This window comes from Pyxicephalus adspersus, chromosome 1, assembly GCF_032062135.1.
Source record: "Pyxicephalus adspersus chromosome 1, UCB_Pads_2.0, whole genome shotgun sequence".
NCBI lineage: Eukaryota > Metazoa > Chordata > Amphibia > Anura > Pyxicephalidae > Pyxicephalus > Pyxicephalus adspersus.
Window position 1 is genome coordinate 152,549,805 of NC_092858.1, and position 25,715 is coordinate 152,575,519.

At 37.3% G+C, this 25,715-nt stretch overlaps 1 protein-coding gene across 1 annotated transcript; it reads left to right on the forward strand.

The window, feature by feature from the left end:
- GABRR3 (gamma-aminobutyric acid type A receptor subunit rho3) lies at window positions 1-25,715 on the forward strand. Its single transcript, XM_072431686.1, has 9 exons — window positions 1-464; window positions 8,985-9,085; window positions 11,082-11,149; window positions 12,665-12,888; window positions 18,102-18,184; window positions 19,972-20,112; window positions 21,046-21,198; window positions 22,488-22,684; window positions 23,094-25,715. Exons 1-9 carry the CDS (start codon window positions 301-303, stop codon window positions 23,385-23,387), a joined length of 1,425 nt encoding a protein of 474 aa, XP_072287787.1. The 5' UTR covers window positions 1-300; the 3' UTR covers window positions 23,388-25,715.

Genomic DNA, 25,715 nt, shown 5'->3' on the forward strand with positions numbered 1-25,715 from the left:
CTTATGTAGGGCTACAGAAGGAGGAATAGAGGGCCGAATAATGCCCCCATGACCTGAAAATCAGTTTTCTTGATTTGGTTACCTCACAGCAATTAGATATTCTTGGTACGAAGACCAGAGGATATAATAGAAGAGAGCCTGGATATATGCAGGTTGTTATTGTCTGGGTAATAATCATCACTGGACATGTACTTGCTACATTCTCCCAGGAATGGCTCATGTCACAATGGTAGAGTGACACAACAACAAGGATAATGAGTGCTCTGTGAGGAGCCGGGGAACAAGAATACTTCTAGAGAAATGGTCCTCATCATTAAACTGCTTCTCCTAACTAGTCTCTGGCCAGGGGCTGTCCTCAACGGGTTTCATCCGCAGAAGGAACATCATCACCAACACCACCATCACCTAGATGAGAAGGAGGACATTCACCCAGTGCCCATGAGAGACAGCCGCAAGAGTACAAGGTGAGAGGGCTAAGCGAGGAATTTCAAATGTGTTTACCAAAGGGCCAATTACGTTGTCAAATAAGCTACTTTACATTAGGTCTCTAACATTCTGCATGTCTCCTTTTCTTTTTCCTTGTCATCCTTTTATCCTTTTTTTGCTTTTCTTCTATCTGTCTTCCCATCCCCATTGTTATCTCTCACTAACTCTTCCAACTGTCCATTCTCTTTCTGTTCCCTAATATTGCTGCTTCTCATTCTATATATCTTTCTCACGCCCTAGGTCTTCATCTATAACTTTTATCTTTTTTTCTAATTCTCTTCTCTCTCCTTTCAGTCTCCCTCTTCTTCTTTATCAGTGTTCCTCTCATCTATGTTCTCTTCTTCCTTCTTGACATGCGTTTAATTCTTCCCTTTCTCGTTTCCCTTTTTTTTCATTAACTCTCGGATTCCCTCTTTTGTTATTATGGTTCCTCTCACTGATACTCTTTTCCTTTTTCTTTCTACATGGCCTCACTTCTTCACTTTCTCCTTTCTAATGCTTTCCTTGTCCCTAAGATTCCATCTTCTTCTTTATCCTTTATCCTCATTCATTCTTTTCCCTTTTCTTTTTCATGTTTTCTCTCTTTCTCTCCTTCCTTTCCTCTCCTTTTTCATGTTAGTCTCTCATATGTTATGTCTGTTTATGTGTTATGTCTCCTTCTCTTTTTCTTTTTTTTCTGTTCTCTGACCTCCCTCCATCTGTGTTGTCCTTACCTACCATGAACAATAATGTTAAAGGCCAATGAGTAACATAAAAATTTCAGGACATTTTAGGTTCATGCTTAGGTTGAAGAAAATGACATGTTTGTAACATATACTTTCAAAAGTTCAACAGTGGTGCATATCAGTCTGCAACCTAGCTATAGTTATGTACAGTAACATGTATATTTTAAAACAGTGAAATTAGCCAGATACATACATTTATCACACATATTAGGGTAAAAACAATCTTGCAAAAATGTATTCTTGTGCTTAGTTTTTTTCATGCTATGCCATGGCAACTCAGGATTGAACCTGTTTGAAGAAATAACTGTTTCTGTTGCCCACAGCATCCAATTAGAATCTCTCTTTCAGCCTCCCACTGCTTAGCAGACATGAAAGAAAAAAATCTGTATAGAAGTAATCAGCCAAATACTGTATACAGTCTCTTAATTTCAAAGCTCATAGTATAGCTATAAGGATACGAGGGGGAAAGAGGCAAAGGCATTTGGATATTGAGCTTAAAATAAATAATATGTACCTTTTGATGTATGTACTAATTGTAACTTGAAAAATACACACTTGATTTATTTTTGCACAAAAACCTCCTAACCCTGAAACCTCTTTCTTTCCCTCTCTTCCCCTTATACCTATACTATGAGCTCTAAATAATCAACAAAGAGATTGGCTCAACACAACCTTTATAAAACAAACACAAGAACCAACACCAAAAACATCTTAATTTCAAATGTTTTCTTTTTAAGGATTTTTTTTTTTGTGAAACAGTATTTATATAGTGCCAACATACTACACAGCACTGTACATTAAATAGGGGTTGCAACTAACAGACAGATACAGACAGTGACACAGGAGGAGGAGAGGACCCTGCCCAGAAGAGCTTACAATCTAAAATGTTGACATCAGTTTATGATTCAGAAATGATAATGACCTCAGTCTTTTAATGGTCAGGTACAGCAAAATGTTATCTGTAAGATGAGTGCTTCTTATGTTTTACATGCAGGGTGGGTTTTATCAGTTTGATGATTTTGCTTAGTAGCTACAAAGCAGGCATAGGGTGGGGGAGTTTCATGGAGTCAGCAGCATTCTAAATGGTATCCCCCTACTTATGGTATGCAGACATTATCAAGAGTATGTTGATAAGTAGAATATTTACACTACTTTACAAACTTTTTATTTTGTATAGAAATTAGTTTGAAATGATTGGTTGACTTTCGGACTGGAAATGCTCCTAAATTGAATACATTTCCTAATGCAAAGCTTCCGTTGTCACAGTTTGTTGGATGATAACTTGGCTGCACTGCACTTGGAGACTACCTAATGCACCAGTTTGCAAGATTATAATTTCCTCAGTTCCAACTTTCCATGTAAAGATTAGTGTACAAAGGAGGACAGCACTGTTTTTAAATGCCCAACTTTCTAAAGATTCTGTTACGGAATGAACAACCTGTACCGTCTTTTCAGATTTTTTAGATACACATGTGATGTAAATTATATTATCAATATAGATAAATGTTGTAAACTTCTTTTTTATGAATATTTTATAACTATATAAGTACATGATATTGCCATATGTTAATATGATGGGTTTGAGAACCTCAGGGCCAACTCAAAGCAATCTGTTGGTCACAAGCCATCACTCCTACGTGTCTTGTGAAGACTCTTGTTAGGTTCTAGAAAACCTGGGAGAGAACATTTAAATCCCAAGTAAATCAGAATATGAAGAGAGAGCTAAGAAATACAAAATTGAAAGGAGGGTGATAGAAGGAAAGATTAGAAGAATGAAAAAAGGAAAAATAAATATTGGGAGTAGGGAAGGAAGTAGATTGTACCACCTCTGATATGGGAAATCCCAGACCACAATGCAACCAAAAAGAATAGGAATGTTATATAATGGGGCTGATTTATTCAAGCTCTCCAAGGCTGGAGAAGATACACTTTCATCAGTGAAGCTGGGTGATCCAGAAAACCTGCAATGGATTTCTTCAAAGTAATTTGCTGTTTGCTAGCCAATGTTTTGAATCCTGGACCAGATCCATTCCAGGTTTGCTGGATGACCCGGCTTCACTGGTGAAAGTGAGGCTGGGACCCATACACTGGGTCTTAATCCACACTATACAAAGGTAAAAATAGCTCTTTGGAGTATGGGGTGACTATACTTCTTTTTTTTTTTTTTTTTTTTTTTTTTTTTTACAAAGTAGAAAGCTGGACAGTAGATAATAGTATAAAAACATACAAATAGAAATGTTTAAGGAACTGGGGAAAACAGAATTACACTGCCCATGATATCGTAACCAAAATTTAGTCATGATACAAGAATCAATAAAACAAATATATATAAATATGTTCAAGACAAATCACATACATTGGATCATGGAGAGTAAAGGAAGAGAGAATTGGAAAACAAAAGATAAAACAAAAGAAAAGAAATAGGGCAACAAAATCATGAAATCAAGCAAGTCACAAACTGATTCACAAATGGGAATCAATAAAGCATACCTAAACTCAGAATTTTCACTTTACATAAAAGGGTAGAGAACCCTTTTATGTAAGGTAAAAATTCTCTTTTTTTTTTTAGGTGCAACACCCTTTTTTTTTTTTTTTAAAAAAAAAGGGTCCAGCACAGCCTGGTAAATGAATGGGAGTGCAAAGGCATCAGGCAACCTAGGAGGCTCTTGGGCACTTTTTTGCCTTTTTGCTCAAAGAGAAAAATTTGCAGATCTCAAGCATGTCCAGTGAAATCGGCAATTTTTTTTTCATCCTGCGTCACCCGATCTCGCACCTGGGTCAGGTGACATAAGATGAAGAACTCATCTTATGAGAAGACGAATGCCAAGACGATGCAGGACCCGATGCCGGACACCTCCGGAGTGATCAGCCTGCCCTGAGGGATTAAAGGTGTGTTTTTTGTTTTGTTGAAGTTTTCAGTATAGTTCCTCTTTAAGAATAACCATTAATTTTTAATTGACAAGAACACCTTGCACTTTTTGATTGACTTTCAAAAACTTTATTTAAGAGATCTTCTAGGCATAAGCTATGGTCTGTTTTGTGGCTATAAATATAGTTTATAACTCTTTCTTACCAAGTAAGCAAATTAGTTGGCTGATTAGCTAAAGCAGCATTTTCCTGCATTTTCCGCGTTTTTCCGTGTTTTTACTGCGTTTTCACCTGTTTTTAACATGTTTACGTTTTAGGGGTTATAGGCACAGCAAAACGCCCCATTGAAATCACGTTTTTAGGCTTTTTCTGTGGTTAACCGTGCGTTTCAATTTTTTAAGCGTTGCCTCAAAGAAACATCTTTGAGGCACGTTTACTAGAAAAGATGCTAGTGTTAACGCCTGCCGCGGTAAATAGGAAAGGGAGCCACCACACGGAGGTTCAAGAGCCGCATGTGGCTTTGGAGCTCCGGTGGCACCGGCTCCTGTAGTTTTTTTAAGGCTCCGCCGTGGGTTTCTGGCGGGGAGTAGGCTGGATCGGCCAGGGGGCATTAGGCCAGACAAACTACTGGCTAGACCATATCTGGCCTGAAGGCTGGAGTTTGCCAACCCCTGTATTAAACTGTTTCAAGATATATCGACCACCCAGTTGACATGTTTTGCTTTCATATGCTTTTAGCTAGCAAAAGCACCATAGGGTAATCCCAGATCAGATTCTATGCTATATGACACATTTTAATACAAATACAATGTATTCTATCCAATGTTCAGTCTTTTTTTGGCATTTGGTAATGATTTGTGAAGCTAACATTGGCTGACTATATATCTTTTCTAGCAAGATGAGCTATATGATGCCAAATTTGCAAGGTATTTGCGATCATGTACCTTGCCCTTGCCTGGAAAAGAGATTACAGGGTTTGGATAGGACCATGAATAATTGTATTACTGCAGATTTGCAGCCCTTTGTTTGGGATCCAGGCCCGGAGTGTCCTGGAAGGAAGGGGTTTGACAGGCACTCCTCAATTTGGCAAAATTTTACAATGGCTCTGGAGAACCTCATAATAAATAAGCATCTGTATGTGAGACAGAGGAAGATGCCGCCTGAGGCCAGATGTGTCTCAGGCAGAAAAGCTGTGTGAAGCCTTTGAGCTGGGAGAAGGTCTACCACAGTTTAGGTCCGCTAGACCAGAACCAGGAGGCTAAATTTGTTTTTTTTTGTCATGTTGAGAATGACTTTGATCCCTTGAAAGAGAAATTTTGTATTTATTGAGAATTTATTGGTAAAAATTCTAATATTTACTGGCCTTCTGTCAAATAGGCAGTACATTTGCCCAGTGGTTAGCACTCTGGCCTTTGTAGTGCTTGGTCCCAGGTTCTAATCTCAGCCAGGGCACTATCTGCATGGAGTTTGCTCGTTCTCCCCATGTCTGTGTGGGTTTACTCCGGGTACTCTGGTTTCCTCCCACATCCCAAAAACATGCAGTGAGGTTAATTGGCTTCCCCCCAAAAATTGTCCTTAGACTACATTAATGACATATGACTATGGTAGGGCCATTGGATTGTGAGTTCCTTTGAGGGACAGTTACCGTAGTGACACGACTATGGACTTTGTACAGTGCAGTGTAATATGATGGCGCTATATACATACTGTGTAATAACAATAATGGAAATACTACAAGCCTACCCTAATTTGCCAGTAACTGCTAGAATTTTGCAGACATTTGCAAGCTACTACAAAAGCCTAGAAGAGCAGTTCTGTAATTTTTATATTTTGTAGTTTTGAGTGGTTGCAGTTATCGCTAAGTGTTCAATGATTATTTGCGATTGTCTCATGTGAAATCTGCATTTGGTACAGCTATCCCATTTAGCGACCTGCCATGGTGAATATAAAAAAGGACGGCCATTAGATATTACCATTAAAGATTGCAAACAGCAACAATTATTGAATATCTGTATGAAACCTAATAATCAGCTTGTGTCGTTTCAGTTTGTGTGTATCATTAAAAATGAATGCAATAAATTATTGAGGTAACAGGATTCATTTCAGGTTGTGACCCTTATAAAAGGATTTGGCTCTATACATTCACATTACAGTATGGTGATCATCATACCCTAATACTGTACAGCCCGGCATACATTATCACATATTATTATTACATTGCAATATATAATAATATTATTAATAATAATAAAACAGTAACTGCAATGGAGCATTTCTGACAGATGGTGCTGGGAAGAGTAGGGGACTTTCAGAAAAGAATCCACGGGGAAATGTTATTAACCTACAATTTCGCTGGTGTCAGCGAGCGACCAACCCCTCCTCTGCAAAGCTATTTGTCTGTGTTCTCTTCCAAAGAAGATTTTGAAGCATTAACCAAAAGTACATGAGAGAGATTACTCTCCTGGTCCATTTACTCAATAAACAAGAGACCGTTTTTACCAATAGCAACAGCCATTTCTTCTGAACACTTTTTTTTTTTTATTCGTATTGAATGCAAATGCTACAAAAAATGAATATATCCGTATTTCTGTCTGACACTTCCTTATTTTAATTCTAGATATTTTCTTAATTTTGCTTACCCATTTGTTCATTCTGGTAGCAATGTTGTCATACCCCAGCAGGTTGCTTTGGATTACGGAGATCATTGTCATGTTGCTTGTAAAAGTCTCACAGCAGATTTTCAGAATTATATGTAATATAATTGGTAAGGAGGTGGGGGGTTTACAAAACCTTTGCATGCACATTTTCTGGTCATATGTCTACTGACAAAACAGGTGATACATTTAAAGCCATATTTTTGCTGATAGAATAAAAAGTGGTCAATTTTTCTTTTAGGATTTTTCGAGTCCTACTAGGGAGCAATATTTTTGAGCAATACTCTTTATTTAACAAGTTTAGGAACATATAAAAAGTACAAACCAACAATTAAAAAAACATGAACAAATCAGTGGCAACAACCTATATTCATTCTTCATAATCCTTGCCAAGAGATTTAATGTTCTCCAATGCAATAATAAAAACACAATAATAACAATATTCAAGGTCATCAACATCAAGGTCTAATAGATTTGAAACACATGAATAGGCGGTAGCACATCACAAAGGAAAGAGGCAATGGGAGAGGGGCGGATCAGGGAAGAGGGATGAGATGAGTTGGTGGCATAGGACCAGATGTCCTTTTGTGTAACATGGGCGGCAGTAGGGTATAAAAAGTCCCCAGGTAAACTAAGCGTGCATAGGATAACCGGATTGCTAGGCCAAGTACAGGTAGTCCCCGGGTTACATACCAGATAGGGACTGTAGGTTTGTTCCTAAGTTAAATTTGTATGTAAGTCAGAACAGGAATGTTATTTTAATAAATGCAATTAGGACAGATGTTTGACTCAACATATTATTGGGCAGCATGGTGTCTGTTACTGTTTAAAAACCTTATTGTGAGTAAATCGGGAACAAAGCAAAAAAAACTTTATGGAGCCTAGACATCTATTAACTGTGCTTTGATATGCAAAAAGAAACAACTGCAGAGTTTGTCTTCGTCATTAAAGAGTTACAAGAAGCTGCAGAACTTCTGAGAATTCTTCTGAAAGTGATTAGAACCGCCTCCCTCCCCCCAATCAAGCCTCCATCCTGCACACAAACGAGCAGGGAAGCCCTGTTTGTATCGAGGGGTCGTCTGTATCTTGGATGTCCCTAACTCGGGGACTACTAATAGATTTTGTACTCATCTATCCCTTGAAATTGCCACCAATTGCCATGTATTATGAAATTTCCCCTCAGTGCCATGATTGGTGGCTGTTAGGTCCAACATCAGCAAAATTTAATTTAATTTCTTGATCCATGGGGAGCAACATCTGCTCTTCCTGTCTGTTAGATACAAAAAAATGAGAAGTCTCTCTAAAGTAAGTAATAAATCCTTTTGAAGACATAAAATATTTTGCCATGGCATTTTAAATGGTTGTCCAATGGATGAAGGAACTACTTATTTCAATGCAATGCACCACAACAAATATTATTAAATCACTGCAGATTATGAAGATGTATTTCAGGTCCAGTGGCAAGTGTGGGGGGTGCATACCAGAGTACCAGTGACCCATGTGCCATACAGCACTAACCTGGCCTCATTCCCAGTCCTGGTGACAATGATCACTAATAATAAAGAGGGTGAATCAGCAGGAACACAGACAGCAATAAAAACATGACAGGTTTTACTGCATCCTTCTCAACTTAAAAATAGAAAAAGGACCTTAGAACACTTGAACCACTACTCCGCAATACTTAAGTAACCTAAAAACATTTTCATTATTGCATGATGCCATGACATCATTATTAAATTCTTAATGCTTTGTATTGCCATGCCGATGCAGAATATGCATGGTTGGCCTATTACTCCCACTCTCCCCTCAACATTTATAGTGCCTGCTATTCAAATACACATATTCTTTTCCATTTTAAAATGCTTATATTGGTTGTCATCCTTTTTTTATATTGTATTATATTATTATTATCAGGAGTCAGGTTCCTGTAAACAATTAATGGAATTGTTTTAAATAAAGTGCTTTAATCTCTTTATTAGTGGCTATAAATATTTGAAAATACCAAGTCATGCCTCAAATCCCAAAGAAAGGCTGAAAAGTTGTACATCATGGAAGGCCCTGCAATCAGATTTTACATTAAAGAATGGGCAGATGTTTCACCACTTGTCACCCGTCATTGGTATTAAGATATCTGCCTGTTTGTGGTCTGGCTATACACAAATGTCTTATGCAACAGCAGAATATGCCTTGTTCTATTGATTACATGAAGCAAATACATTAGTCACTAATAATGTTTTATCTCATTTTACAGTAAAATGAAGAGAATTGACAGTACGAAAGTTCGCCAAGTCAAATCAGAACAGCTTTTACGCATAGATGATCATGATTTTGCCATGAGACCTGGATTTGGAGGTAAGACTTCAACATAAACATGGCGGATCAATAAATGACATCTGCTAGATTTTCACAAAGTTGATCGGGTTTGTTCCTATTGGGCAACAAATATTGAGCATGTGTATATGGCTGTTAACCTTGTCACCTTGCACACATCAGCTCACTTTCCTGTGGATATGTCTTTTCTCATGGGCATGCATGGCTTGCACATGTTGGTACATATACACATCTGCTGGCACCTGCCTATGTATTTTAAATGAGGAGAAAAAAAATCTAGGCCTAATGCAACATTTTTTTGGTGATAAGTATTTAATCTTGTTTATCTGCAGGTAATGTACAGAGATTTTTTTTGTTTTATTTTACATGTGCCTTTTAGTTCAATGATAACTTTATTACTATTGATTAAATAAATAAGGAGCATACTGTTTTTTTGGGATAAAGCTATCCCCAGTTAGAGTACAGTGCATGAGAGAATAGAGGTGTTATGTATGCTCTCTAGTACAAGAGCTTAGATCTGAGGTTACCTATAAATAGTGTTGGGACAATTCCTTGGCGCCTGTCCCCGTGCTGCTTGGTGGGCTGTATGGTTTGACTCGTCCCCACCAGCCCATATGACCTAAACAGGATCCGCAGGTATTATCTACACAAAGGACAGCAGGAGGTAAGTGCCAAGGTGTCTTATCTCAACAAAAACTCTCTGAAAACTGTTTTATGTATTTTTAAATGGAATTAACCATTGTAGTGGAGATCTATATGGCTGCCATGTGCAGTGACTATTTCTATTCGGAAAATAGCAGAGAAAGGAAGCAGAGGACACACGGATAAGTGGCATTGAGCTAATGGTACCACAGCTCTCTCTCATTCTATGTAGTTTTGGAAAACTGTTGGGGACAGGAAGGGACATTGCACTTAAATTCCACTGTATTTTCAGCAGCTCGCCTTTAAACAAGCCATAGAATTGGGCGACCAGTGTGACCATTCTTGGTCCAATTGATCAACAATCTCATGTTCATGGCTCTGATGTTAGCAACTGCTGCAGGTATGAAAATATATCAAGGAGGTTAATAGGGATCTCAATTGCACTTGTTCTTCTCCTTAAGATTATCATCAAATGTATGTCCTTCGTCTCCATTGACATATATTTCCTAAGCATCAGAGCGTATCCAAATTTGTGGAGGGAGGTCAGAACACGTCTACACATGTCACCAACGTGTGATGTCTTTTGGCAGCCTTAGAAAGAAAATTCAGACATCACAATGTTACTGCAGAAATAGGTTTATTTGACTGATAATCACTATCATGTGTCAGATAATATGTAATCCCTATTATTATTATTATTATTATTATTATTATTATTAATAATATTATTATTAATAAACGGGATGTATATAGTGCCAACATATTATGCAGCGCCGTACATTAAATAGGGGTTGCAAATGACTGACCAATAGAGAGAGTGACATAGGAGGAGAGGACCCTGCCGCGAAGAGTAATTTCACTAACGCTTCCTTAGCATTTCAATAATGCTTCATTAGTGAAAATAATTAAAATAATAGGGTAAAATAAATTATGCATTTGATAATACGGCAACAATTTTTAATCTGATTGTGCTGTATCTTGCACTGCATGATCTGATATAATTTTTGTAAAATCTCCCAGTATGTTATAAACAAATATTTTCAACCAGGGTTCCTCCAGAGGTTACCAGGGGTTCCTTGAGCAATGAGCAATCTGTACCTCTCAGGTCAGTTTAACTGACACCAATGATCTTTTTGGCTTTCTGTAAAGGTGACATTCTTCCTAATAGCCAGCAATGTGAGATACAATATTTGTAGGATATTTAAGATACAATAACACAACATTAAAGTTGCCAGATTTTATCAGATATATGTTATGGAGATTTTTTTCAAATGTACCAAAATAATTTTCTGAGGTTCATAAAATGCACATGTATTGCAATAGATACTGTAATTTAATATTGATCTTTTTACAACTGAAAATATTTTGCTTGAAGGCTCAGCGATTCCAGTTGGCATTGATGTACAGATAGAAAGTATTGACAGCATTTCAGAAGTTGACATGGTAAGTTATATGTTTTTTTCTTTTTTTTTACCTTAATGTAGTGAATGAAGTGTATTACATTGATGTTATTGTTTGCTGTTTTGTGTTACCAAAAGGCATGTATAAAAATGAACATGATTGCATTTTACTGCTAGGTAGTACCAAAGATAAGTGTATCTAAAGTTTTTTTTTTTTTTTTTATGACAGAAACCTTTACTGCAGTTTGGGAACTCACCGGAGAGATTTGTCCCGGTGATTATTATAACTGTAAGGTAAAGATAGAAATCATATTTTGTTACCCAAAACGTTGGCCCCTTCCTATGGGTCTGTTTGTTCATACCTGTTTACTTTGAGAAATCCTGTCTCACTTCCTGCTCCATTTCCTGAACAAGAAGTGACTTAAAATCTTCCGACAAACACCAAATAAAAAGTTATAGTTAACTTATCAAAGTGTATAAATAATGTAAGATAAGGAAAGCTGTGGATAGTATTTATAGCAGAGGTTCACTGAAGAGCAGAAACCAGAAAAGAAGTGCCACCCACCATCTAAAAGTTGGAGAAAGACTGTTCTAAGGAGTAGACTGATGCCTTAAAGTAGAGTGAAGGAGAAAGAATGTTTTAGATGGGAGCAATCATACCAAGAATAATGGGATCATGGACCACAATTTATTAATGCTGCCTTAAAGTCTTTTCATGGTACTTTTACATCTTTAATAAAGTTTTTTCAAATGACACTTGCCTCAATGAGTAATTAGTCAAATTCAAAAGTTCTACTGATATGCTGGATAGAACTAATAAATCAGTTTAGAAATCTGTGTAATGTCTTCAACAATACAAGAACAGGACACATTAAATGAGGTCAACTAGTATTGGATGAACTATCTGGATTTCTTTTACTCTTAGTGGGTTAAACAAGAGTATTTACTACCTCTCATGGAGATCACAACAATACCTTGACAATTCCATCACCTACTTTTATCTTCTGAAGTTCAGAGCTATCTTTGTTCAGACATCATCTAGGAATAGCATTTACTTCCTGGACTGATAATCCTGGTTGGGATAGAATCATGCAAATCCTGGTTCATGTCTACTTCTTGGTTGTGTTAAATGTATGACATAGATCAGCTTGGGGTTGCTACCTCTCCCGTATTATTAATATCCAGTTTATAGAGACGACATATTATGCAGCGCTGTACAAAGTTCATAGTCATTTTACTAGCTGCCCTTCAAAGGGGCTCACAATCTAATGTCCCTACCATAGTCATATGTCATTATCACACTCTAGGGTAAATTTTGGGGGGAAGCAAATTCACCTAACTGCATGTTTTTTCCGGAATGTGGGAGGAAACCAGAGTACCTGGTGGAGATTTTAGAAAAAAAAATTGTATTGTTTATACATGTTGTGACCTATCAGGAGTTTATTCATGCAGGAGTGTAATGTTACTAAAAGTTCTGAAAAAATATATAATTTTTGATGCATCAGTTGTTTAGGTGAAGTAATTGTATTTCTTTGTGTTTTACTGCTGGCCTCTGAAGGATTTTACAATGACCTTATACCTCAGACATTACTGGAAAGATGAAAGGCTGTCTTTCCAGAGTACCAACAACAGAAGCATGACATTTGATGGAAGACTAATCAAAAAGATTTGGGTGCCAGATGTATTTTTTGTCCATTCTAAACGATCATTTATACATGATACCACAATGGAAAACATCATGCTGCGTGTGTATCCAGATGGCAACGTGCTATTCAGCCTAAGGTAAGAAGACTGCAGATTGTCTTGCTGAGTGACTGATTAACATTTTTTATTGTAGAAATTATTGCATGTATGTTTTTTTTTTTCAATTTATAGACCTTCTGATTCTATAAGAGTCAGGCTGTGTGGGTAAATTTATTTCTATATATTCTCTGCACATACATGCAAATAGAATGATCTCTGTAGGATTTAGGACTCCATAAAAATGATTAAGTTGAAGTTATTACAAGCCCTATGGTAAAGTCTGGAATCTTTTTATGTAGATCTGGAATAAATAGAGTGATAAGCAGATGGGGATAGACGTTAACATTTTTTAAACAATGCACAGGCCAGCATTGCAAAAAAGTGAATTACCTTCTTAGATGTGGTCCAATGTGTTCAACAGTGAACTAAAAAAAGAGATCTGCTATTTTATTGGGAATGTCCTTAAAGTACCTAAGCAGTATCCTAAATTATTTAATGTATGTAGAATAGGCCATCGTAAGATAGTGAGTAATAGAGACAGAAAAGTAGCAGTAAGACCACAGGAACTCCTGACGATTAGTCCTTTACCCTCTGCCTGTATTTGATTTGGTTCTGTGTCATTTTGATTTAAAGCACATTACAGTATTGTTGTGATACCTATGGTTTATAAGGGTGTTTTTGAGATGTAGGTATGGTTTGGTTAGTTATATTATGAATTACTTTCTTATTACTTGTCACCTGGATGGATTTGATTCTTTGGCGAGGCTAGGCCAGGTTGAAGCCTGTAGAGAGAGAAGTGCTGATCCTCTGATATATGGCTGTGTTGGGTGTCACTGACTATTGGGAACTACAACAGGCTTTATCTATGTGTTCTTATCTGGAGGTCATCATTACCAGACTATCAGGGGGTCTTAGAGGGCAAAACTGCATGAGGTCAAGCGAGAAGTGGCAAAGGTGGCCTATGAAGTGGATAGTATAGCTGGGACTACCCCGGGTCTTGCCACAAGGATTCATCACCTGGAATGAGACATGTCATTCTAAATCAACTTTTCATTACTGTGCATATATGGCCAGTTCCAAGAGCCAACAACGGAGACTGTGACTGAGGGATTTGCATTTCTGCTATGTGATTACATAGACCTTGGCTATGTCTGCTTTGTTGACGTAAATGTAAATTCTCTTACTGTTGATGGTCCCCATATTTTATATAATTTCTAGGCTCTCCCAGGCTTAAGCTGTTTAGCTCACTGCTCTTGACCCCTTTAGTAATGTGTGGTGTCAGCTTTGTGGGGCCTCTTTCTTCTTTGAAGGACCTCTGAAGCATCCTGTAGCATATTTGGGCCCCTTGTCACCATTGTGGACATACTAAAATCTCAAGTGTAGCACAGTAATAGCTGTAAAAAAATTCCTGTGTTCTATTCAGCGCTTATTGCATCTGTTACATCAAGTTACAAAAACATACAGTATGTAGAGTATAAAACCTGTAGGAGAACCCAAGTGCAATTGGTGGAAAGGGGGGTAGAAGCTGTCCCACGCCTCAGACTTTTTGTCCTTGTGGTTTTCCCACCTCCCTAAGTGATAATGTGCATATTGCGCTTACCTCCCTGTTATATTTCCTTCTGCCTTTTACAATGCTTGTAGCTGACCCTGGGGGCCTGTGGCACCTTTCCCTCATAGTTTTCAAGACAGGAGTATATGTGAAGTTACAGCCACCTAAATAATGTGTTCCACATGTATTCATCCCTCTGGCATGTTCAGTTTGTCAAGTTTTGAAGTAGTGCATCTTGATACTGTTTGAGTTCAGGCCACTGCATGTATCTGATTTAGATTGCCTCTCATTTGATCTCTTCAACAAAGTTCTCTTTTGATGGCCACTGTTTACCTCCCCCTTTCTTTTCTTAAATAAAGACCATGAATAAAAAAAAGTTATGAAGAAAAAGAACTGCTTGTTGATAACTGAAGAACCAACAATAAATATTTTGGATCTTTATTGTCACCAGCGTTGGATGCTAATTCCACCAAAGTATAGAACTGATGACATGGATGTTCTTTCTCTTTTAAGGAGCTTGGTTCAAGAAAGTATAGGTTTGCTTTTATCCCATACTCAAGTCACAGCCCAAAATCTGTTGGTGCATTATCATAAGAAAATACTAAACCATCAAGTGAAAGTGTGTTTAATAAACTGTAAAATGCCATGGTTGCTGGGACGGTTGGGATTCAAGCAATGTAACACAGGAAGAAGGTCAAGAAAGATACAAATCAAGAAAAAAAGCAGTGGGCAGACAGTTCACACAAACCACTGGCAAATACCAAGGAAAAGAAGAGACCCTAGATACTCTCAGGGATTTCTCCGGCCAGGAACAAGAAGTCAGGAAAGATACATGGATTGAAAGTTGGATGACTCTGATGAGTCCACAGTTTAGTGGCAGAAAATGTGCACATAAAAAGGTTACAGGATGGAATCCAGCTCCAACTCCTAACAAATAGTTTAGACAACAGAAGTATGGAAATGACCCAGCCAAAACTTACATTTTAAATGCTACTGATTTGGACAACTTTTAGGGAAATTTAGTCTAATGAAGGCACATGGAGATATAAAGTCAAGGATGATTCAGCAATACTCCTAATAGCTCCATCACCTTGTTTCCCTGTCCTCAATGAGTTCCACTTAGCTAGCAAGATATTTGCTATATATTAATGATTTCAAAACCATAGTAAATCCCACATTAATTTTTGTTAGTACTCAGCCTAAAAGCTGAAATGGCGCACTTTAACAGCATTCATTAAGAAAGTGGGTGGTAACACCAAATACACATCCATCATCTATATTATCCTCAGATTACCCAAGATGTCCATGAGCACTGCTATTAAATTCCTATTTAATCCCACGCTGAGGTAGCCCCCCCAAAGACAGCTTATTATACTAAACGTTATATCCTTGCAGGAAAATTCACCAGCTGTCCACGCCTCATTTTTCTGCCACTCAGGTTTGATAAACAGGAAAAACAACTGCTTGAAGTATGCCAGCCATTTAACACAAATCTCTAAAACTCTCAGACTGCATTGAAGATGTATGGTGCTGTAATAGATCTGTCGCTACACTTTATGTTTAGTCATTATTGAAAATAAATTCACATTTAGATGTTTGACAATGAGAAATTAACTGTAAGCATAAAAAAAAAAAATCTGGTCTAGTCATCCAATACTGCCTACAGATTGAATTGTGATACGATAAGTTTAGTGAGACTTTATACCTGCATTTACCATATTGACATTTTCTTGGAGGTTCCAATAGTTGTATTCAGCCTCATTGATGATGTTAGTTGGCAAAGCTCAGGATTCTTGAGCAGCTTTAGCTTGTAGGATATGTTCCCCATTTTTGGTATGGTAAATTCGGATGGTATAATATTAATGTTCATTAATTACTAAACTTAAATGTCAGGGGGGAATGGTTTTAACTTTAGGAGTCATGTTGGCACAGGTCCCCTGAGAATACTTTTATCTACCTTTCAATCCCAGGGGATCAGAACCATCTGTATTCTGGCATTATCCAGGTATCAGTATCTATAGTCTGAACTAATGCTAGGCATGCACTCTCTGACTTTCTTCAAGTGTTATTATTAATGGAATCTACAATCACGGATAATGGATCCTTGTGAATATTTACAAGTGTTCAATTTACCTTCAACTTGGTGATAAGTAATCTGAATATCTGAACTCCAAGCTTGATTTTACCATTATATTTAAACAAACGTGGTATAATAAATAACACTAGCAAAAAAAAAAAAAAAAAACTTACCCAATCATTTTAATGATTTTGATTGTAAATATGCTTGAAAACTTTTTTGATTGTTTTTTAACAATTAACTGTTTACTTATAATCAATAGTAATTGACCAAAGATATTGCATAGTCTAAGCCTAGCTGAAGATGTTGGTCCTGTATGCCAAATGATACTTCTTTATGCAATATAATTTTATTTTACTGTTTAAGTTTTGCAACAACAAACTATACAACACACAAAGAATAAAAAACACAAAATAGGAGCAAAAGTAAAATATCATAAAAACACCCCTGTAAACTTCCTAAATTGGGAAAATAATATAAAATATGTAAACTAGTAAACAATCCAGATTAAATTTCAGGATATAACAGCAATAATGTCAAGTGGTAGGGAGACATAAATACTTATATGTAATGGCTTCTGCAGCATCTTTTGGACTAACCACCAAGGTCACCAGTAACACACCCAGGACCACACACACGCACAAACCAAGTGCAAAAAAAAGGAAGGATATTCTGGGAATTGGAATCAGGAGGTGGAAAACTAGAAGGTCAAAAGAATAGCTAATCCATGTTGCACCCAACACCAAGTAGAATAACAGGAGGTGGCTGAGACAGAATAAACCAAGGAATTGGAGAGAAAGAAAGATGACTAGGGTACTTCAGATGAATCCATAGCTGCTAAACCTTGACCAATTATTACCATACCCCCCTTTCACCAATGTAGCCCTAATAAACAGCCCACACAATAAGTATTGGTAAAAATTGGCCATAGCAGCCCCTTTTATTTAACAATGTTACATTTTCTTTAAGATAAAAAGACACCATTTACATAACCAAACAAACATTTTCAGTCTGCTAAGTAGGAAAACACTCTCCTTTTAGTCCATGGATGCCCCACTATAACCTCCTTAATTTTACAAGCATCTCCGCTCCACTTCCCGGCCCCCAGCTGCCCATACACCGCCTCGGGGACAGTTAGCGGGTTGAACCTCCGAAACCTAGCCCCCACAACAACCGAGTATCATGCAAGGCAACCCATAACAGAACTACCCATACACTTATGGGTCCCACCCCTTTCCCATTCCCCCTTTTCGAACTCTAACTTCCATGGACTTAAAATACTAACATGCCTACTCAAGCTGCTATGACAAACCAAACAAAATCCTTTAGCTCATGCCATAGGGAGGGAGGGTGGGAAGCTCTCCATCTTCCCGTACTATCTGCTGTCTCCCCCCTCTCGCTCCCCCTTTTTATTCCCTATCAGCCACCAATCTAGACCCTTAATTTTTCCCACACTTTTCCCCTTTTTTGTTTTTATACTTTAACCCCTGCCTCTATGTCTTCCCTTCCCCCCTGTCATGAGGCCCTCTGCCGAATTGTGTCAGACCTACTTTATAGTTTGTTTTGGAATTAGTAGTGAGCATCATGTTCTGTGGAATATTTATATGATTCCTTTGACTCTTTCAGGATAACGGTCTCTGCAATGTGTTTCATGGATTTCAGCAGATTTCCTCTGGACACACATAACTGCTCCTTGGAACTGGAAAGTTGTAAGTAGGTTTGTTCACTACTGCAGAAATATAAGTTATGTGCTGCCTGCATTCATACATAAGTCAGTAGTACTGATGTAGAGTTAAAACTTTTCTTTTTAAATACTAAAAGGGTCTGTGTGCCTTGAGGAATTTTTCCTTTACATCCTGTCTTAAGGTCGCAAGGAGAAGTTAGTAGAATTCCATGTTCAAGAGTTGTTCCCAAAACCGATGTCCCCATTAGAAAATTCCTCCTTATCTCTCAACTCAAACATTTTTGACAAAGGCCACCAGTACATTTAGACAGGTGAATCTCCGCAATGGGGAGGAAAACGACATTAATAAAAACAATCTTGGCAAAAAAGCTAAAACTCAATCCAAAACATGACGATAAATTGAATTTAGGAAAAAATCTATACTATTTAAACATGCACCTTTGGCTGTCTGTGTGAAAGGATTTGAACCTTTGTCAGATTTTAATTGTTGTATATTATTAGGTCATACTGCTCTCACTCTTCAATCACCAAAATCAAGGTTTCATTTGAATAATTTTTACTGTAAGCAAAACTCCATGTAAATCATCACTTATTTCTGCGACACAGAGGACAGTAAATTTGGGAATGTTACATTTGTCACAAGAACAGTCATAGAAAAAACTTGTCTGGTCTATGAAACATTTTTAAAAAATTGGGGATTGACACAGTGATTAGAGCTGGACCAGTAGAGAAATTCTGTTATCCACCATTTATTCCAATATTAGCATTCACCTGTCCCTGGAACTGGGTAAAGTTTCTATACTCTGCAGTTATTCTGTTAGTATTTTCAGAAAGTATATTCTCCAACTTCAAGATCTATTTAGGAATATCTAAAGTCAAAGTCCACACATTGGGAATAACCTTTTTCATTTTATCTTGATCTGGTAAACTTAAAAATATAACAATTCCTGTTCCTTCATGTCTATGCTTTTTTCTCACTGTACCTATAAGAGCACCTTGGTTGTCATACTGGCTGAACAACAAACATGTCTGCTCTTGTTTATTTTTATGACATGATGAACTGATATGATCAATAGATGACACAATGGAGACAAAGAATGTCTGCTGTGTCACGGAAGCTGTCATCCTCCCCTATTCATCCTGGTTTGAAGTTATTGGCCAACTTCACTGGCCATGACCATAATGTAACTTAATGTAACAGAATTGTGCCAACCCTATACACTGATCTGTGCATGGGCAGCTCAGTGTACATAAATCTTTCATGAAAAAAGCCTGCCATTTAAGACTCTCTTTTAAGCAGATAGTTACCGGTAACATGAAGTAGGCAGGATGTTATATTTCTGAAAAGGAGACCAAGTTGCATTAACTTGCTTAAATTGGTATTATCATGAAAAGTGAAACCTGACGCTGCCCCAACCCAAGTGGTATGCTTCAATATATTATACTTTTGTTTTGGGTTTAGATATGAAACCTATTCTATGATTTTTCTATTCATAAATTTAAATCCACAGAAGAGCTAACAACTGTGTGGGATCATTTTGTCATTTTATCAGTAAGGAGATGAGCTGGTTAGCAGAGGAGATGCCATGGAGGTAATCATAGAAAAAATAGTAATGGCAGAACCCACCCAAACAAACAGCCCATCTCCGCAGAACTCACAATGGATGCATGCATATGTAATGAGGATTTCTTATTGCGCATGACTTTGGAGTGTGGCATAATAATATGTTATTTTTCAGTTACTATATTACATTTATACACTTTTATTTCTGAAAAATCCCATCTTATCATTATTGTTTGTCTTACTTCTAGATGCCTATAATGAAGATGACCTAATGTTGTATTGGAAACATGGAAATGAGTCTCTAAAAACTGATGAACACATTTCTTTGTCTCAGTTTTTCATTGAAGAGTTCAGTGCTTCTAGTGGACTGGCACTATACAGCAGTACCGGTAACTATTGAAGATAATAACCATTATAGTATAACAATAGGTAAACATTTTTGTGATTTGGGTGGGGTGGTGAGGTTTTAAACCCTTGTAGTGTTTTTGTTACTGTCTGTGTTCAGTTTTCATGTTTTCCTTTTGGCATATCTTTCAATGAGTACACTCAAAAAAAAGGCTCTGTGCCCTGTATGAGATCATGTTTAGTTTCTTAATTTGCTTTGGAGACATCAGCTTTTCAACAGCTTTTCAACTGGAGGACATTTGACTTCCAATCTCCTAGACCCTGTGCAATAAGAGTACTATATTGGTCAGCAAGGAGCTCTCATCTGATGGGAGCCAGGAAAAGCGAGTGGGCAGAGCATATGCCCCGAGCTAAGAACCTCCATAACAATGTAAAAGTAAATTCATACAGACTACAGAATTCATTTAGTAGATTGAGAAGATCATAGCTGACGCATTGACGTCTCATAAGTAAGCAGTTTTGCCAGTGTTTATGAAAAGTATACCTTAAACTAAACCCACATCACAAGATCACCCCCATTTTTTCTGCTTTTGACCAAATCCATCACCTCAACCTTCCTAAATACAGAGCAATTCAGGTGCCTAGGCACATCTTTATGAACATTGGCTAAATAAGCCCTGATGTTTTTAAACATTTCCTCTGATTAATACAAAGTATCAATATGCACAATAATACACAACACAAAAGTGAATGAAGTAAGGACAAATAATTGTCTGGACTAGCCTAACCTAGCAGTAATGTTCTTTGTCTTTATTCTCTTCTAACTTTTATTCTGTTTGGTGGTTGTGTCTAATAAAGACAGATTATATTTGTAAATAATGACAACAGTCAAGTGTGAAAAAAACAATCAAATAAAAAATCAAATATATATTTTTCTTAGGCTGAACATTTATTTAATTTTATTGTTTGTTTTTCAGGCTGGTACAATCGACTTTTCATCAACTTCATCCTTAGAAGGCATATTTTCTTTTTTCTACTCCAGTCCTACTTCCCGGCAATGTTGATGGTAATGCTATCGTGGGTTTCTTTTTGGATTGACAGAAGAGCTGTACCAGCCAGAGTATCTTTAGGTAAGGCATGACTCTACTGGAGCCCAGTTTTTGTGTGTCTAAAAGGTAATATATGGGAAGGTATCCTCTCATTTCTGTTGTATCGACAGGATAGGAAGTGAATGGGAAATCTTTCCAATTAGACACAGATGGCACAAAAGTACAACTGGCAGGGGTAGCAAGCCACCCCTTCACTATTCAACATGGAAAATATCCAACCTAGAAACATTAAAAGTAATTTGGGCTCTAGATATATAGTAAATATATTTAGATATATTTTACTAAAAAAAAATACTTTAAAGAAAAACATGGGTCAACAGTGTCACTGGGTTGAATCAAGCCTAGGAATGATAATCACATAATCTACTCCGAAAGGGAAGATTTAACCAAGGTGTGTTATGTGCAGGCGAGGGAATCTGGATTTTTTCTTCAGGAAATGTAAGCATTTCAATCTTCAAATATTCTTTATATGTTGATAAGTGGCCTCAGTGATCATTCTTGTTCCTGTTTAGTTTTGTTTGCCTCCAACCTGATAGTTCTAGAGGAGTTCAGAAAGGTAAGTAGGTGGAAGCCACCAAAAGTGTGCTACCTGTGACTCTGCACTAATGGCTTAAAAAGGGAAGCTGATCTTGCCGATCAGCCTTTTTGTTTCTTTCTTTATGAAAGGGCTCCTTCTGCGCATGCCCAAGATGCTCGGGCATGCGCAGAGCGTGCAGTTAGGAGACTCCTGGGATGCGTGATGTAGGTATCCCGGGAGGTTCTGCTCTCCCATTCATTCTTGATCGCCTAGGCGATCGAGAATTAAGGGGGCAGTGCTGCATTTTAAAAAAACACTAGCAAACAAATCTTTTACTTAAATAAAAGTATTGTCTACCATATTATGAAAAATAAAAATTCAAAGTTTAGGTACGCTTTAGGATTTTAAAAGACCAACCCAGAGACTAAATATATTTTATATATTGACCAGTCAATCTGACCTCCCCTGCTGCAGTCGGGTAACTAGCGTAGGCTAAAGAGCTCATAAGATAGTTACTTTATTTTTAAACACACCATGCCGATTATTTTCACTGGACTCAACAGATTCATTAATAGCCATAAAAGGTTTCGCCTTGTTGTGTAATGCCAACTGGCTGGCTAGTGAAAGAACAACAGATAATGTAAAAAATGACATTTCACTTGACCCAATAATGTTGCAGTCCAGAATCTGTGCTCAGAATACCAGTTTTCTTATGGCAAAGCTCTTGTTGTATCTATTATTATTTCTGTGGGGATTATCACTCACTCATAAATGGCTTCTTCTTCTTTGACAGGTATTACTACTGTACTGACCATGTCCACCATCATCACGGGAGTGAGTGCCTCAATGCCTCAGGTGTCTTACATTAAAGCTGTAGATGTCTACTTGTGGATCAGTTTCCTATTTGTGTTCCTGTCTGTTATTGAGTATGCTGCTGTCAATTACCTGACCACTGTGGAGGAACGGAAACAGCTCAAGAGGAGAGGGAAGGTAAATAAAAGGGAAAAGGAGATGAGAAAGTCAGGATTCATCTTTGCATGAACATATATGTATGAAAAATATATTATAGTGTCATAACTTAGAGCCAAAATACAGACAAATGTCCCCCTCTGCTCCATTAGATTTGCTCCACCATTATAACTTCTAACAGAATTCTGAATATTAGTAAGTACATGAAAGCCGTATAGCTCTGACACTGAACGGCATAAAACCTAGCCATTAACCAAAACCAACTTAAACAAAAACACAATTTTGTGTTTCTGTACAGATCTCAGTTTTAAACCGATATTTTTGCTTGATTTGCCTGCAAATGTAAAATGAACTAAGGGGTGTTAAAGTGCACTTGTTCTCCTAAAATATATCATCAAAGTTGAAACTGAATTACTTACTTTCTTCCTAGTCTTCAACAACCCTGAACCTTGAGGCAGTGCAGGCCATGGCGTTTGATGGCTGCTACCATGACAGTGATGCCGACCTGAACTATTCTGTTCACTCCGAGGAGAGCTCATCCCGTGGTCGGGCAGCCAGTGTGGCCACTTTAGATGCAGCACGTATAAAAAGGAAGAAATCCATTAAAGGGAATGTCGGCAGAATAATCCTTGAGAACAATCATGCCATTGACACATATTCTAGGATTATCTTTCCTGTTGTCTATATTTTATTTAACTTTTTTTACTGGGGCATGTACTTATGAGAATACATATTGTGAAGCTGTACATATGTTATATATATTGTATATATTGAATGTATAGATGCAAGAGGAAAGCACTCAGGTTCTTATTACAAATTAAATGGTTAATCAGGACAATTTTAGGACTTGATTTCTGAAACCTGTCAGATCTAACCAATCAAAACATAAATGCCTGATTTATGGACATTCCACAACTGTCCTTTAAAACAAAGATTGGTTTGGAGGTATGCAATAGCATCTAGGGTATGTTGTTTTTGCTTTGCCATACACAAATCATATTTTCCTATTAATAACAATATTAGTTCAGTCTTTATAGGAGTTTAGAACATCAAACTATTCTGCACTAGTTTCTTTCCCAATTCATTCTGTCACCATTAGGCTTTAACATTCTTCACTTGTCTTAATGCATAGAAGTGATATCTATGTGCCCACCCAAATCTGAATATTAGTTTGGCCGGTTTACCATACATTAAAATGACATTGAACTTTGGTAAAAGCCATACAGACCTCTCACTGACTTAGGATAGGAATGTCCTCAGGGGTGTACATATACATTTTTCTCCTGTCAATTAGACCTAAAATCTCCCTTAAATTTGTTAGATACATAGAATTTAAATGTGTGATGAATGTACACTTTTGATAAATGGCCACCAAGTTGCAAAACATGTCACAGTTTTATTATGCATTGAAGCCAGAGAGGTAGTGGGATTCAAACGGCTGTCAGTAAACTTTTAGCTGAATTGACAAGAGAAAAATTTATGAATATACCTCTAACAGTGATTAGATTTATTTTCTCCTTTACACACAGCCACACAGTCACAAACTTCAGCTTGGCACCTAAAATGGCGAGAAGAGCCACACGGATCAAAAGAGTCTTTGGTGACCCACATATGTCTTACTGTATAATTATAAATAATATAATTTTTCGAACAAACCCTTTACCATATACACAACTGGTAATCTTACCAGAATGCACACTGTATGTTAAAAGAGATGATTTCCTAATATATAAGCGTGTTAAAAAAGTCTCAACCATGATAACTTAAAGTGGTAACATCAATCATACCATGCCATCTATAATTGGAAATAAAGTTTTTCTAATTTCCAGCTGATATACTTTTATTTTTTTGTACGTATGTATAACAGGCATAAGTGAGAGCACAAGAGAGTTTTAGGAAATCCTACATTAATAACAGCCAATGACAGAAAAACATTTTCAGAAGGAAAAGTTAACTATGAATGTCTCCATGCTTCTCTCATGGCATAGTTCTTTTCATTTGGGTATCATCCAAACCAAATAGTATTTATATAGCGTCATCATATTACACAGAGCTGTACATAGTCATGTCACTAGCTGTCCCTCAAAGGGGCTCACAATCCAATGTCCCTACCATAGTCATATGTCTAATATAATCAAAGGTCAATTTTGGGGGGAAGTCAATTAACCTAACTGCATGTCTTTGGAATGTGGGAGGTACCCAGAGAAAACCACGCAAACACAGGGAGAACCTGCAAACTCCATGCAGATAGTATCCTGGCCGAAATTGGAACCTGGTAGGTTCAAAGGTCAGAGTGCTAACCACTGAGCCACCGTCCTTCCCAAAATACAGCTAGATGTAGCAGTTCTTTTCCAAGATTTCAGAAATGTAGCCTAATCTTCCATGATTTTGTGCTGAACACCTCCCCCCTTAGAAAACTTGTTCATGGACAAGACTACATTGAACTCAAGCTGTGATGGGAAGAGTCACTCAGGATACAGCAGCAGGTATAGGTGTCTAGCTAGCAGAATAAGACAAATGGCAGGATTTAGAGCCACCGTCTATCCATATATTGTAAATCAGATGGTTCAGACTCAGGGTTTAAAATACAAAGTATTAATTCTCTTATTCTCCAGTCCCAATACAGCTGGTACTCTTTTTCACTCCCCACTCTAGTCGTGGAATAATGACATTATTGTATACATAGCTGGACCTATGCTCCTGCATTGTACATCAGTGAGTGGGCAGCGGTAAGCCTGCAGGAGCAAAGATGCCAAAAAGACAAAAAAGAACTAGATTCTATGTCGTATACTGGATTAGGATGGGAGGAACACACAATATTTTTTTTAATTTTTTTAAAGATGACTGCAGCTCGGCTTTAAGTCAGGGACAGCCAGCCAAATACCATTTTTAGAAACGTAAGCCACATACTTCTTGCAGATATCTTTTAAAAAACCCACCTACAAGCCTATCAATACTTTATATAGCTCATCAAAATATATCAAAACCCTGTTTCAAAAAATAATTTGTGTCCTCAACTAAACTGATCGCAGTGGAAATAAAGACTCTGAAA